At 56.5% G+C, this 14,737-nt stretch overlaps 7 protein-coding genes across 7 annotated transcripts; 6 read left to right on the top strand and 1 right to left on the bottom strand.

Annotated features, from left to right (window-relative positions):
* Positions 1–140: 140 nt before the first annotated feature.
* On the top strand, positions 141–4,008 carry BO80DRAFT_472146 (potassium/sodium eff; the record flags this gene model as incomplete). Its single annotated transcript, XM_025723129.1, has 4 exons — positions 141–850; positions 910–1,175; positions 1,223–3,266; positions 3,331–4,008. Exons 1-4 carry the CDS (start codon positions 617–619, stop codon positions 4,006–4,008), a joined length of 3,222 nt encoding a protein of 1,073 aa, XP_025577004.1. The 5' UTR covers positions 141–616.
* A 917-nt stretch (positions 4,009–4,925) lies between these two features.
* BO80DRAFT_492362 (uncharacterized protein) lies at positions 4,926–5,841 on the top strand (the record flags this gene model as incomplete). The annotated part of the gene is made up of 3 exons (XM_025723764.1): positions 4,926–5,146; positions 5,217–5,561; positions 5,602–5,841. Exons 1-3 carry the CDS (start codon positions 5,015–5,017, stop codon positions 5,839–5,841), a joined length of 717 nt encoding a protein of 238 aa, XP_025577003.1. The 5' UTR covers positions 4,926–5,014.
* A 203-nt stretch (positions 5,842–6,044) lies between these two features.
* On the top strand, positions 6,045–8,686 carry BO80DRAFT_28638 (C2H2-type zinc finger protein). Its single transcript, XM_025714956.1, has 7 exons — positions 6,045–6,233; positions 6,283–6,310; positions 6,370–6,433; positions 6,487–6,693; positions 6,763–7,015; positions 7,094–7,228; positions 7,281–8,686. The coding sequence occupies exons 1-7, from the start codon at positions 6,159–6,161 to the stop codon at positions 8,598–8,600; spliced, it is 2,082 nt and encodes a 693-aa protein (XP_025577002.1). The 5' UTR covers positions 6,045–6,158; the 3' UTR covers positions 8,601–8,686.
* Positions 8,328–9,906, top strand: BO80DRAFT_463402 (NAD(P)-dependent oxidoreductase). Its single transcript, XM_025722591.1, has 4 exons — positions 8,328–8,799; positions 8,856–9,044; positions 9,097–9,425; positions 9,480–9,906. The coding sequence occupies exons 1-4, from the start codon at positions 8,773–8,775 to the stop codon at positions 9,877–9,879; spliced, it is 945 nt and encodes a 314-aa protein (XP_025577001.1). The 5' UTR covers positions 8,328–8,772; the 3' UTR covers positions 9,880–9,906.
* Positions 9,907–10,462: 556 nt separating this feature from the next.
* On the top strand, positions 10,463–11,582 carry BO80DRAFT_443471 (uncharacterized protein; the record flags this gene model as incomplete). Its single annotated transcript, XM_025721357.1, has 5 exons — positions 10,463–10,482; positions 10,551–10,695; positions 10,763–10,863; positions 11,117–11,213; positions 11,301–11,582. 5 exons carry the CDS (start codon positions 10,463–10,465, stop codon positions 11,580–11,582), a joined length of 645 nt encoding a protein of 214 aa, XP_025577000.1.
* A 337-nt stretch (positions 11,583–11,919) lies between these two features.
* On the bottom strand, positions 11,920–12,852 carry BO80DRAFT_443470 (dihydrodipicolinate synthase family protein; the record flags this gene model as incomplete). The annotated part of the gene is made up of 1 exon (XM_025721356.1): positions 11,920–12,852. One exon carries the CDS (start codon positions 12,850–12,852, stop codon positions 11,920–11,922), a length of 933 nt encoding a protein of 310 aa, XP_025576999.1.
* Positions 12,853–13,060: 208 nt separating this feature from the next.
* Positions 13,061–14,527, top strand: BO80DRAFT_472130 (putative aspartate aminotransferase; the record flags this gene model as incomplete). Its single annotated transcript, XM_025723128.1, has 4 exons — positions 13,061–13,415; positions 13,491–13,971; positions 14,022–14,354; positions 14,478–14,527. The coding sequence occupies exons 1-4, from the start codon at positions 13,125–13,127 to the stop codon at positions 14,525–14,527; spliced, it is 1,155 nt and encodes a 384-aa protein (XP_025576998.1). The 5' UTR covers positions 13,061–13,124.
* Between the last annotated feature and the right edge of the window lie 210 nt (positions 14,528–14,737).

The raw sequence follows: 14,737 nt of genomic DNA, 5'->3' as shown, positions 1-14,737 counted from the left end.
GGATCCATCGCCGGCGGGGATGGAGCCTCCGGGGGGACCGCGACCGCTGCCTTTAAAGCCGGCTTGCGACTGGCTCTCAGATCTCCCCCCCAGCTGCCCGCCAAGGCCTTTCACCTTCTCAGACGAGCAGCCTATCCGAGGCGGGATTGCCCCCAAAAGGCGCCAAGTCTCCGCGCTTCGGAACACCTTGGCGTTCCGCTGGGGCGAGACCGCCGCTGATCCAATCACAGTCCTTGTAGCCGGAACCGACTCTCGGCTGGGCTCACGTGGGCGACGTTACTGGTCGTCTGCGTCATAATCCAAGAGGCGAGACGTCGCCGACTTCGCGCCCAAGGTTTGTGCCAAGAGGCCTGGACCGAGCAGCTGTGATTGGTGCTTGGCTGGCTCGGCATCGTGTTGGCCTCTGGATATAGAACACGCCAAGAGATATTCACCATCGCGGGAAAGTCTATAAAGGGGAGGGGTTATCCCGGATCCAGTTGGAGGTCCAACCGAATCTAGATCTTGCGTGCTCGAGTGTATGGACTCTCATTCTATAGAGGATACAATCTACATGGCACCGCCGTGACTTGATACCCGATAGACCAATATCACTCAAAGAACTACATACTACACCATGGACCCTGAGAAACAAGCTCAGCCGTCCTCTCAGACTCTGCTCTCCGCCCCCGCCCATACCCTCTCCGACACCACTGTCCTGCACGAGCTCGCCGTCAACCCGGAAGACGGTCTCAGCAGTCAGGAAGCCCAAACGCGACTACAGAAATGGGGGACTAACGAGCTCGAGGGGGATGAGGGCATCTCCCTCGCAAAGATAGTCATCCGCCAGATCGCCAACGCCATGATGCTGGTACGTGCCAACCAACTCCTTGAACCCTCTCTAAAGTTCTTACTCACACATTCGAACAGGTCCTCATCATCGCCATGGCCGTCAGCTTCGGCATCCAGTCTTGGATCGAAGGCGGGGTGATCGGAGCCGTGATCGGCCTGAACATCGTTGTGGGTGTGTACCAAGACTACGCCGCTGAAAAGACCATGGATTCGTTACGGGGACTCAGTTCGCCGACCGGAGTCGTCACCCGCGATGGTAAGACGGGCACCATCCCGGCCATCGAGATCGTCGTGGGTGATATGGTAGACTTGAAAGTGGGAGACACCGTTCCGGCTGATTTACGGTATGCCTTTTCCCTTTCGTGAATAAGCTCACGCTAATATTTGGCAGACTAGTCGAAACCATGAATTTTGAAACCGATGAAGCCCTCCTCACGGGCGAATCCCTTCCCGTAACCAAATCCTCCTCCGCCACCTTCCCCGCGGACACTGGCCCCGGCGACCGTCTCAATATTGCGTACAGCTCCTCCACCGTCACCCGGGGTCGGGCGCGCGGCGTGGTGATTGGCACTGGCATGGGGACGGAAATCGGGGCCATCGCGGCCGCTCTTCGTGCGAAAGACCACCGGCGTCGTCGGCCCGTACGACGCGGACCCGGCGGCGAGACTAAGAAGCGGTGGTATGTGGCGGCGTGGACGTTGACCTGCACGGATGCCGTCGGCCGGTTCCTTGGGATCAACGTGGGGACACCGCTGCAACGGAAGCTGAGCAAGTTGGCGTTGCTGCTGTTTGGGATCGCGGTGGTGTTTGCCGTGGTGGTCATGGCCGCCAATGGGATGCACGATGATAAGGAAGTCATTATCTATGCGGTGGCCACCGGGCTGGCTATGATCCCGGCTTGCCTGGTGGTCGTGTTGACAGTGACCATGGCCGTGGGGACCAAGCAGATGGTGCACAGGAACGTGATTGTCCGGAAGTTGGATTCCTTGGAAGCCCTGGGCGCTGTCACGAACATCTGCTCGGATAAGACAGGCACTCTGACGCAGGGACGCATGGTGGCCAAGAAGGCCTGGGTGCCTGGGCTGGGCACGGTGTCCGTGGGCGTGTCCAAGGACCCATTGGATCCGAATGAAGGTGAGGTGAGGGTTCGCGATGCCATGCCCGGTGAGGGCGACGAGGGGGAGGCGATGGCCCCTCAGGACATGGTGGCCGACAATGCCCTGCTGCAGCGGTATCTGGATGTCGCGGCCATGGCCAATCTGGCGCATGTCCATCGGTCCGAAGAGAACGGCCGGTGGCAGGCGCGCGGCGAGCCCACCGACATCGCCATTCAAGTCTTTGCGGCGCGCTTCGACTGGGGCCGGGACCGGTGGACCAAGGGTGAGAAGCCTGCCTGGACCCAGCAGGCCGAGTATCCGTTCGACTCGACGATCAAGAAAATGTCGGTGATCTTCCGCCGCGAAGACGACGCCCAGGACTTTATCTTCACGAAAGGTGCCGTGGAGCGCGTGCTCGATGCCTGCTCGTCCATCGCCTGGAAAGCTGACTCCGCCCCGGTGCCCTTGTCCCAGGACATGCGTGACACCATCCTGCAGAACATGGAGGCTCTGGCGCGCGAAGGACTGCGCGTGCTCGCCCTCGCCAGCCGGACCACCTCTGCATTTACCGACATCCCGTCCCGGGACTCCATCGAACAGGACCTCACCTTCGCGGGGCTGATCGGTCTCTACGACCCACCTCGCCCAGAGACTGCAGGTGCTATTGAAGAATGCCATCGCGCCGGGATCTCAGTACACATGGTGACTGGCGACCATCCAGGAACGGCGCGCGCCATCGCTGCTCAGGTGGGCATCATCCCGTCAAACATGCAGCATCTGGCCCGCGACGTGTCGGACAGTCTCGTAATGACAGCCAGCCAATTCGACGCATTGACCGAGGCAGAAATAGATGCCCTTCCCACGCTCCCCGCAGTGATTGCCCGCTGCGCCCCCCACACGAAGGTGCGAATGATCGATGCGCTGCATCGCCGTGGCCGCTATGCCGCGATGACAGGCGACGGAGTGAATGACTCACCGTCGTTGAAGCGTGCGGACGTGGGCATCGCGATGGGACAATCCGGCAGCGACGTGGCCAAGGATGCATCGGAGCTGGTCCTGACAGACGACAACTTTGCGAGTATTATCAACGGCATCGAAGAGGGTCGACGCATCTTTGACAATATCCAGAAGTTCGTGCTACATCTGCTAGCCGAGAACGTTGGTCTGGCACTGACCCTGTTGATTGGCCTGGTCTTCAAGGACGAGAACGGCCAGAGTGTGTTCCCTATTGCGCCAGTGGAAATACTCTGGATTATCATGATTACGTCCGGCCTGCCGGATATTGGGTTGGGTATGGAGAAGGCCGCGAGTGATGTGATGGATCGACCACCGCAGAATGTATGCCTTCATCCCCCTTATATACTGCCCCCTCTCCTAGAAGATAAGACTAATGAACATATAGAAAAACGGCATCTTCACCCCCGAAATTATCATCGACACACTAGTCTACGGCGTCTGGATGGCCACCCTGAGTCTCAGCGCCTTCGCCCTCGTCCTCTTCGCCTGGGGCAATGGCGACCTGGCCACAAACTGCAACAGCAGTTACTCCCACGAATGTGATACAGTGTTCCGAGCCCGCGCCACCACCTTTGTCTGCATGACGTGGTTTGCGCTCCTACTGGCATGGGAGATGATGCATTTGAGACGGAGTTTGTTCAACATGCATGACCACGTCCCTTCCTCGGATACTCCCACCGCAACATCAACCAAGAAACTCAAATATATGGGCTGGATGACCGACATTTACACCAACACCACCCTCTTCTGGGGCATCGTGGTCGGATTTCTCCTTACTTTCCCGGTGCTCTACATCCCTGTGATCAACGACGTCGTGTTCAAACACACGGGAATCGGATGGGAATGGGGTGTGGTCTTTGTCGAGGCGGGGTTGTTTTTGGGTGGTGTGGAGGTATGGAAGTTCTTCAAGAGAGTGTATTTCCGACGTGTGGCACAGAAGCCGAGAAATGCAAGAGATGGCAATGGCGAGGAGGAGAAGGAGAAAGGGGGCTTTAGTCGATTCACGACGTTGAGTCGCGAGGAGGGGGTGTTGGTGGGGGTCAAGGGGAGGGAGATGGTTTGAGCCCTTATGGGACTATGGCTTCTTGTAATTTTTGTTTTTGAGGCGTCTAGTTTGTTGATATAGACATCTTAGATCGTTAGTTTTTCACTTCCACCTCTATAGGTAACTCTGGTTACATGACACTTCTTTTCCCACCTTACTTAGTAGGTATAAATCGAGACCAATAAGTCAAGGCGATAACACGAGACAGCCAGCTGACAACATCCACCACCGCATCCTCACCATCCACATTTCAGACGATATGTTTCGGCGCTTTGGCGGCCAGATCACCGGGAAGCTGAAACTATTTCTTCCATCCTCTATGTTTGAGAACAGCATGCCAAGGGCCTGTATGAGAGCGTGGACCCAAACATTTCCCGTGCCGACGATGCCTCGGAAGTCTGGCGGACTCTACACTCCACCCGTCCACTGTATCGGTCCACTGTCCACTGTCCACCGTCCGCCTCCACTCCGCCTCCACCTCCACCAAGCAACTTTTTCAGAGCTCAGACAGTGCGATAGACGGATAGAACTCCATCGCATGTGTTCCGCAGGACACACTTCGGAGCGACTGTAATATGAAAATGAAATAATATCCTTGATGTAGGAGAGGGCCGGAGCTCTCTTCAATCAACCCTGTAAAGATATACGGGAGTAGTAGTTTAGTGACTAACCATCCAATCATATATCTCAAATACTGGAATATTGTGTTTGGTAAGCATAAACTACACCGTCATGTGATCACAAATTCATGGCCAGGTCAATTTGGGCCCTGCCCATACATTAGAATATAACTGATCCTCCAATATAAGGGATCTAAATGGTGCACTGAAATAACTGCTTAGATTAGTGTGTTACTGTAGCAGAGAGCGGGTGATTGAACTGTCATCAGTACCCAGTCTACCCCGCGAACTTCTTCCTGTCATCCCTCGAAAAACCTCCTCCTAACCATCACATTTTCTTCAATCCACGGCAAAAACCACACCCCCTCAAACAAAGTAGACATAACTAGTCCCCAGATACAGCTATGTTCAGACGCGCGAGAGAAACCGAGCCCGATCGGTTTTCAACGCGACTGAGCAAAACCCTCCACCCTCTCCCTATGATCCCCTGGGGAGCGCTCGCAATGTGCTATCTGGGCGTCCCCATTGTTGTTGGGGTAATACATACCCCTAACAGTAAAATACAATCCCATTTATCTCCCTACTAATATCTATCTACCATTCCAGGCCTCAATGATCATAGTCCAAGACACCGACTACCCAACCGCAATTACGAAGCTCGAAAGCGCAGGCTTCATCCGAACGGTTCCAAATCGTGTCCCTCCGCCGGAAATCATGGCAGATCATCCAAACCCACAGCAAGTGTTGGAGGAAATCAATGCGGGCTATAAATGTCTGGATCGGTCGTGCGCGGTATTTGATTATCCATGTGGTAGGCCGGAAGAAGAGAACATGCAGGTTTATTTGTTTCCGGATTCGTTTGCGCATGGCTTTCTCCCGTCGAATGGAATTGAAGATGCGGCGCGATATGCAATCTACGACAACATCCACTACCCATTGGAACCGACACTAGTGGAAAGTTTCGTCAAGGCTGCGATTGATGAAGAACGAGAGACGGAGTTTTTCTGCGTGGGACGAGTCGCTGAGGGCCTGGGTCGCTATGATGACGGGGTATCTTGAGGTGAATAATGATATCCTGGATCAGTGTCCGGATCAACAGGCAGTGGAGTGGTATAGCCGCAACTTTGGGCGGATCCGGGAGGCGAAGTTCGGGCCTATTGATCGACGCATTTCGAAGCGTCTTGGCTCGGGGAGAGAGATGCCGGTGGATATGAGGGGGAACCCTATTTAATCGGGATCTTGGTTTGGTTACAGCTGTTGGGTATGCTAGTCTACGTATGGAGTACATTGGGGTCCTGGTGAATGCAACGAAGCAAAATGCGGGGTTGATGGATTAGGCCGAGATAGCTCCAAACTTTATCAATGCTGTCGCACGGTTATCTATCCTCTACTTTAGGCAGATAACACCCCCAGCTGCGGGATAAACATGCCAACCTTGATTGGTCCGAAGATGATCCCCAACAGCCGGTGTCGCGCCCACTCCGCACCGCTCCTCTTCCTGCCTCTTCACATCGACCGACCAGAGGACAAGTCGGTAACCTCGCTATCATGGGAGACGTGTATACCGCCACGGCGGATCGTCCGTTTGCCTGCGATCAGTGCACCAGGTCATTCACGCGCAGTGTAAGCATCTGAAGCCCGCCTGCACAGTAGCGAAGCTAACCGGCCTCAGGAGAACCTCCAGAGACATAAGCGGACCCGTAGGTGATCCATCCATTTGAAGGAAAGAGAATTAACATTCGAGGGTGCGGTCGGCAAGGCCATGGGGGCGTCTCCTCCAGAACCTTTGGATGTGCAAGATGCCATGCGCAGTTCTCCAGAAGGTCTTCTCTCCCCACCACTGTGCAGCTGGCATACGCGCTAACGCTTCACCCAGTGATGTGTATAAACGGCACAAGTCCCGGTGCCGAGCAGCGCACCAGCCCGTCCTACCAGAGGAGAGCCTCAGCGAGCCTTCGTGGGTAACCGGGCACGAACCGGCCGAATCTCTGTTAGTCACCGCCGAGGGCTCCTGGCTGGAAGGACGTTCATTCACCAACGACCACCTTCCAACACCGCCCCCTGTGATGTCTCCCGCGGCCTTGTAGGCTTTATTCTTCCCTCCCCGACAACCCCCCGGTGCTGCTGTGATAACACCTAACCTGGACAACAGACCTGCCGGGGAGACGGTGGCTACCCATGTCAAGGCGTATTTCGAGCATTTTCACCCTTCACTGCCCCTGTTGCATCGCCCTACCTTTGTCCTGTCTTCCACACCTAAGCTACTGGTCAATATTACCGCCGTGATGGGGAGTCTCTACTCGGTGCACCGGTCTCCGGGGGGTGCCGATGAGGCTGAGAGGGAGACACGCGCCCAATGGCGGCAGGAGGTCTGGCAAAACGGGCAAGCAGAGCTTCAACTGCTGGTCAGTGATTCTTTCAGAATATACCACCATCACATCAAGTCAGATGTCGAAACTCACGGCTAACCCGTTGCCACAAAGGCCGCTTCAGATCGGAAAGTGATGCGAAAGCCCTGGGTCCTACAAGCCTGGCTGCTCTCTATCATCTACGGATTGTACACGGGCGAAACCCGCTCGTTTGAGACAGCGAGGCACAATTTGCGTACACTAGTTGATGTCTGCCCTCTTTACTCCTCCTCCCCAGCTTCATGCTGATCCTCACCCGCAGATTGTGCGCGAGCTGGGTCTATCTCACGAGAGCATCACGACAGCCGGGACGCCGTCCTGGATCATGCCCCCGATGGAGACAAACGTCCCTGGGGAAGACTCACAGACGCTGTATTCGCGATGGATGTCGTACATCTCCATTGAGTCGGTCCGACTGGCACTCTACACGATGGTTTTCCTCGATTCCCATGCCTTTGCGGCAACCAACGCCCGCCCATTGATGTCTCCGTTGGAGTTTGGATGGGACCTGCCGTTTCCCAGCAGCCTGTGGGAGGCCCAGAATGCGTCTGTCTGGCTGCAGCGGGTCACCGAACACTTTGGCGCCTCCGGTTCGACCCTGGCGGGCAATCTCCCTTACGCTCCGCGCGGGCTGGCGACTGCCTCGTTGTCCATCGCAACGCAGCAACTGATGACGGACTCGCCCGGCCCGGAGCTGCTGGCGGCGCTAGTTGCGTCGCCCTTTGCCCTCCTGTGCGTGCTGAGCAATCTCGGGGTGTTGGTCCGAGATTTCACGCGCAGCTACTACCAGATGCCCCCCAGTCTCCCGGATCCGTCCGCCTTTCATATCCTCACCCAGTCGCAGAACAAACAGATTCACGTCGCCGTGCGATGCATCCGGCAGATTGTCCACGACCAGGCATACACGAGGGACAGCCCCCATTACCTCCTCTGGCGATCTGTCGAAGTGCTCGCCGCCGCGATCCGAGTGGACCTGTGCCGGCCAGACCAGATGCTGGTAGGAGGCATCGTCGACCACAGCCTGCTCGCGGGGCTGGCGACGTCTACCCAGCTGGCCCTGGGCAGCTACGTAACTGTCCGGAGATCCGTGCCGCTGCTGTCGCGCCAGTCCAACCGTGACGAGGACCTCCTGGCCGTCCTGCACGATCTCACGGCGGCCCTCGCTCGGATCGCCGGCGAGGACCGAGAGCAGGCCTTTGGCGAGGCGCCCTGGGTGACCGTGACCAGCTACCACCTCCTGCTGTGCATCTGGCGGGCGCTGCGGGGCGCGTGCCGTGACATTCACCAGCACCTGGACACCTTCGACGAACTGCCCCGGCCGGCCGAATCCTGCATGCTGATCTTCAACACCCTCCTGGAGGCCGTCCTGTTCGCCCTTGGCCTTGAGACTGGGCGTCTCGACCGCGATCCCCGGCTGTGGTCCGTCGACCCCGCTGGCTTCAGCAGTCTGCTCGATGACGCCGAGCCATTCTTCGAGGACCTCCTCCAGTCATTCTGCAAGCACCGACCTTTGTGGGGGATCGGCCCGGCTCTGGGCATCCTGCTGGACGACATTCTTGCCACGGGCTCCACCGGCGCCTAATTAAGGAGTCTCAGTGGAGCTCCACCAGCTTATCTTCGAGTATCCACATCATGTCTATCCCCTATATCAATCTCCAAAGCCAACGACAATCAACATGCATAGTGCGCCTGTCGTATGACGGATCTTCGCCAGAATCCTCATCCAGTGTCACCGAACATAATCGACCACAGAGATGACGTCGCCTCTGCACATGGGCTGGGTAGGTGTTTGCGTGGACGTGGTTGTTTGGACGCCCTGCTGACCTCGTGCTGGCAGTTTGGCCTCGGATCGATGGGCTTGGGCATGGCGATGAACCTGCAAAGGCATCTTGCGACACAGGGCGGGCCCCCGCTGCACTACAGCAACCGCAGCCTGGAGAAAGGGCAACCGCTGCAGGAGGCCGGCGCTGTGCCCGAAAAGGACTTTGCGAGTCTCGTGCGCCAGTCCGATGTACTCTATACCATGGTCAGTCTTCCGTTCCGCTCGGGTGCTTGTCGACTGGCTGACCGAGGCACAGATTTCCAATGACGAGGTTTTGCTGGACCTAGTGGACCAGGCCCTATCGACAGACGTCTCCTTGGAGGGAAAGATCTTCGTCGACACCTCCACGGTACACCCCGACACCTCGGCGCTGGCCGCCCAGCGGCTCGGCGAGCGGGGTGCGGCGTTTATTGCCTCGCCCGTGTTCGGGGCCAGTCGCGTGGCCGCTGCCGGGAAGCTCATCTTTGCAATGGCCGGGCCTGCTGCAGCACTGCAGACGGTCCGTCCACAGGTTGATGTCATGGGCCGGGCCATTATCGATCTGGGCGAAGATGTGCGAAAGTCGAGCCTGCTGAAGATCACGGGGTGTGCTTCCTTCTCCTCATGCATTACCAGCAACTAACGAACCGATGTGGTCAGAAACATCCTCGTCATCAGCTTTATGGAAGTAATCTCCGAAGCACAAGTATTTGCCGAAGTGACCGGCATCGGCAGCCAACAGCTCGAGGAATTCATCGGCAACATGTTCGGGCCCGTGCTCGAGAGCTACTCGCATCGGATCACAAGTGGTGCGTACGCGCCACCACTCGAGACACCACCCGGCTTTGCCGCCGCCCTGGCGTGCAAGGACATGAAACATGCTCTGTCTCTCGCCGCCGAGCATCACACGCGCCTACCCACCGTCGAGATAGCCTCGAGCCGGTTAAACGCCGCGCGGGATTACGCAGGTGAGAACCTGGACAGCGCTGCCCTGTACGGGATTGCGCGACAGGAGACGGGGCTGCCATTCTGGACGGCCAACAGTCGACAGGGGAATTAAGATGGACTGTGAGACTCTGGTATAGCCGGCCCCATCGGATACAATGGACGGGGTCATTCATAGCCCGTCACTGTGCTTGAGTTATAATACAATACAATACCCAGTCAGAATACAATCCCACCCGCAAGAAACAAAAAAAAGGAAAACCCAATAACCCACCCACCTAGCCCATCTAACCAACCACCACACCCCCATTCATAAGCCTGGCAGCAGCCAATCGCGATCCCATTCCGCATCGGATAGAAGTATTCCCCTAATCATCCACAGAGTAAAAAAAAATAACACCCTATACAAGGATGATCATCTCATCATGTCAAGAAACAATATGAATCGTACGGAGTCTTACATGGGTGATCGACCATGGCGAAACATCCGAATAGGCGGATATGGGTGGGATTGAGTGCCGAAGTGCCAGATTAAGCTTTCTTATTATTATCAGTTTGGTTCTTTGAATCTTGGGAGATGAGCTATGCATGATGTAGTGTCTATCATCTATTAACAGCAGGTGGGGTAGAGGGTACTAAGTCGTACTCATTCTAAGCAGGAGAGAAAACAGGGCATGTTCATTGCATCAACCACTACCATGGAAGAAACCCTCTACTGGTATACACTAGTATCGATTCTCCTATACGTAGGTCAACCAATTCCATCCTCATCAACCTAACTCACAGCACCAAGGCATCCCTCCTCGCCATCCACCGCCTCTACCTCCACTCCCTCGCCAAATATCCCGGCCCGACACTTGCCACCCTCACCAGTTGGTACGCGGCCTATTATTGCCTGGCGGGGCGATTTACATCGGAGACATTACGCGTGGTATAAGAAATACGGTATGCCACGTTAGTTACCTACCCCTGACAGAATACTGACCCGACCAACCCAGGCAACACCGTCCGGTATGAACCGAACGCAATCGTCTTCCACGACGCGGCGGACATGGCTGAGATATACGGGGTTCGGGCAAAACGTGCGCAAGGTGGATGGGTATGCGGGCGTTGAGTGCCAGTCGACGGGGGTTCGAATACGTTGTCAGCGGTGCGGAAGGAGGAACATGCGTTTAAGCGGCGGGTTTTGATGAGGGTGTTTTCGGTCCAGGGGTTACGGGATGTGGAGGGGCGGGTGGTGGGGAGGATTGAGGATTTTGTTGAGGTGATTGGGGAGATGGAGGAGGAGAGGGGTGGAGTCCGGTGAAGGATGTGGCTCAGGTGTGTACCTGGTTGACAATGGATGTTATTAGTGAGATGGCCTTTGGGCAGCGGTTTGAGATGCTTAACTCGTCGGAGATGAGATGGCTGCCTGCGGTCTTGACTAAGGGTATTCGTCGGAGTACTTTGGTATGTTGTGATGGTGGATCAGTAGGGAATGTGCGAATTGTTTGCGTATGGGAGTGTCTTGCACAACACTCTATCTACCGATACAAGCTGGATCGTCTGCTCCTCCTGTCCCTGCTGCCGGAGATCCGAGCTGCGGTGAGCTGGATGCAGGACCGCATCCAGGCGCGCATCCAGCGGGGAAACAATGTCCCAGAAAAGGACTTTTTATATGCCATGATGAATACCCGGGATTTTAAGACAGGCCGGACGTTGTCGTCCAAGGAACTCTCGGTAGAGGTGACAATGCTGTTAATGGCTGGTCTGTTTCACCCTTTGGTTCTCTTCATGTCTGACTCCGAAAAGGCTCCCATACCACCAGTAGCAGAATGAGCGCTGTACTCTTCCATCTGCTGCATACCCCCCCACGCTCTGGCCCGTGCGATTGCAGAAATCCGAAGCACATTCAGCGCGGTGGAGGAGATCCGCCCAGGCTTATTGAATGACTCCTGTCGCTTCTTCCAAGCGTGCATTCACGAGAGCATGCACACCCTGCAGATCTATGGGCCTTACTGTTCTTCCTGAATCAGTGTCCGCGTTCCAATACGAGTTTTATATATCAATATATACACTAAATCATCATATATATATACTTTACCCTTGATTTCCGTACCAGCCAGTACAAACATAGCGCCAGAGGTCAGGAAGTAAACACGAAGCTAAACATCTGCTACAGACTCTTTTCCAACACCACCACCTCATCAATCGGACCCAGAATCTCCGGACTCAAAGTCCCCACCGTCGAGTTCCCCAACGGACGGCGCCCCCGCCCAGACCCATACCCAAAATAATGGGCAACCACCGCCTTAACACCAGCAATACCCACCTTAGTAAGAGCCCAGTCCGCATGACTCAGAGTCGCCTGCAGCGCCTGCGCCGCGGGGAGGTCCCCCGCACGGTAGCGACGCAGCAACTCAACATGGACCTTGGGCGCGATATTAGCAAGCGCGGCGACAACGCCACGGGAACCGGCAACCAGCGCCGGGAGGAAGAAATCCGATTTCCCCCCAAAGGCGGCAAATGTCGGCCCCGACACAGCGGAGGCGACGCGCTGTAGTTTGCCCACGTTCCCGCAGGTCAACTTGCAGCCGACAATGCGTGGGCTGGCGCGGGCTAGGCGGATGAGTGAGTCGGAGGTGATGTCGATGCCTCCGGTCACGCCGGGGAAGTTGTAGATGAGGAGAGGTAGGGCCGATGCGGCGGCGACTTCGAGGAAGAAGTTCTCCAAGACGGGAGCTGTCATCGCTGCTGTCCAGTAGGCTGGGGGCAGCACCAGGGCGAAGTCGGCGCCTGCATCGTGTGCCTCGGTGATGTAGATGAGTGTCTCGCGTACGCTGGCGGCGCCGCAGCCGACTATTAGTGTCGTGTTGGTGTGGCCTTGTGCGGTGAGATGGTCGCGCACGGCGCGCACTAGTGTTTGGCGCTCGTGGTGGTCGAGATGTGGTGCTTCGCCGTTGCTGCCTTGCAGTACGAGGCCGGTGACTCCGGCAGCGGCCATGCGGTCGACGTGGGCGAGGGTGCTGTCGGTGTCGATGGTCTCGTCTTCGTGGAAGAAGACGACCACGGGGGTGTAGACGCCAGAGGGGGGAGTGGAAGTGGTCATATCGGTGGATTGATGTTTCACAGAGCTGGGATATACTACTCGTAGATATGCTTAGGTGTATATATAGCTATATCGGTATGGAAAGAAGTCTTTGTGGTGGTAGATACCCGGTGGAGCTCCACCAGTAACTTGGATGCTGGCTACTATTAGTAGTTTTGAACACAGCCTTTATCAAGTTAAGTATTATCATTCAAAACGACCTCATCAGCTCATTTTACTTTATATACGTATATTTCTGCTCCCTTCTCAACCGTATTTCTCTGTCTTATACAATGACATCGTCCTCCCTATTCAACGACGTACCTTGCACCCCCCCAGATGCCATCTTCGAGCTCACAGCACTCTACCGGGCAGATTCCGCCCCACACAAGGTGAATCTCGGACAGGGCACCTACCGGGACAGCGAGGGCCACCCATGGATCCTGCCAGCGGTGCAGGCAGCCAAGGCACGTCTCCAGGACGCCGACCACGAGTATCTGCCCATCCTCGGACTCCCCGCTTTCCGCACGCTGGCGTCGGCTTTGGTGCTGGGCGATGAGTCTTCTGCCGTGCGCGCCAAACGGGTCTGTTTTTCACTTTGGTTCCTCTATTTCCTTCTTTCTTTTTCCCTGCCTGCTTCTCATCACTGACCCCCGTAGGTGGCCTCCTGCCAGGCCCTAGCCGGCACCGGGGCCCTGCATCTGGCAGGCAAACTACTCCACCAGACCCTGGGGGCCGCGAATCCCGTGTACATCACGACACCCAGCTGGTCCAACCACCAGCAGGTATTTGAGTCCGTAGGACTGCACGTACGCGAGTTCCGCAACACCTCCACTACGGACGGTCGCCTGGACCTCCCTGCAGTGCTGGCCGCCCTGCGCGAGGCACCCCCCCGCAGCAGCTTTGTCTTTCACGCCAGCGCCCACAACCCGACTGGCTGGGATCCTAGCCCGGAGGCATGGCGGGAGATTGGCCTCCTCGTGCAGCAGCGGCAGCTCGTACCGGTCTTCGACGCGGCTTATCTGGGACTCACCTCGGGGGACTACGCACGTGACTGCTTTCCCATTCGGCATTTTGTCGATGATCTTGCCCTCGAGGTGATGGTCTGTTTGTCTTTTGCGAAGAGCATGGGGATTTATGGTATGTCTGCCTCACGTAACTGGTTGCCTTTGCTAAAATTTGCGATGCAGGCGAGCGGGTCGGTCTGTGTGCTGTTGTAACGCGCACCAGTACCGTGGCTGCGGCTGTCGAGTCCGCTCTGGCGCAGCTCATCCGCGCGGAAATCTCCAATCCGCCTGCATTCGGTGCCCGTGTTGTTACTGCGGTGCTGGCGGATGATGCTCTCCGCGCTGAGTGGGCGCGTAATCTCGTCACCATGCACAGCCGTCTGGTGGACATGCGCTGCCGGCTGGCTGCGGCATTGCAACGGCGCGGCACGCCGGGAAACTGGACGCGCATTATTGAGCAAAAGGGCATGTTTACGATTCTCGGGCTGACCTCCGCTCAGGTCCGTCGTCTACAGGGTAAGCTGCAATCCATCCCTCGTTCTCACTGTCTGTGTCTGTTAATGTCATTTTGCGCCGTAGAGGAGCATCACATTTACATGGCGGCGAGCTCGCGAATTTCCCTCGCGGGACTCACGGCAGGCAATGTGGAGTATGTGGCGGAATGCATTGATCGAGTCGTGCGGGGATAGCTTAATTCACCATCCACTAACCCCTCCACCCTCCACCTCCACCAAATCCCCCTGCTCCACTGGTGGACAGAACGCCGGTGATCCCCCTGTCATGCCGCTCCCACCAACCAACCAACCCCGACAGACTCCAAATGTATTCATTATGTGGGGAAGATAAGATAGATAAAGAGAAATGGGGAGATAAGGTGCCCCGATTTCCCTATCACTGTC

This window comes from Aspergillus ibericus (genome assembly GCF_003184845.1).
Source record: "Aspergillus ibericus CBS 121593 unplaced genomic scaffold BO80scaffold_12, whole genome shotgun sequence".
Lineage (NCBI taxonomy): Eukaryota > Fungi > Ascomycota > Eurotiomycetes > Eurotiales > Aspergillaceae > Aspergillus > Aspergillus ibericus.
Note: the sequence above shows the minus strand (reverse complement) of the source record. Positions and strands in the feature narration are given on the sequence as shown.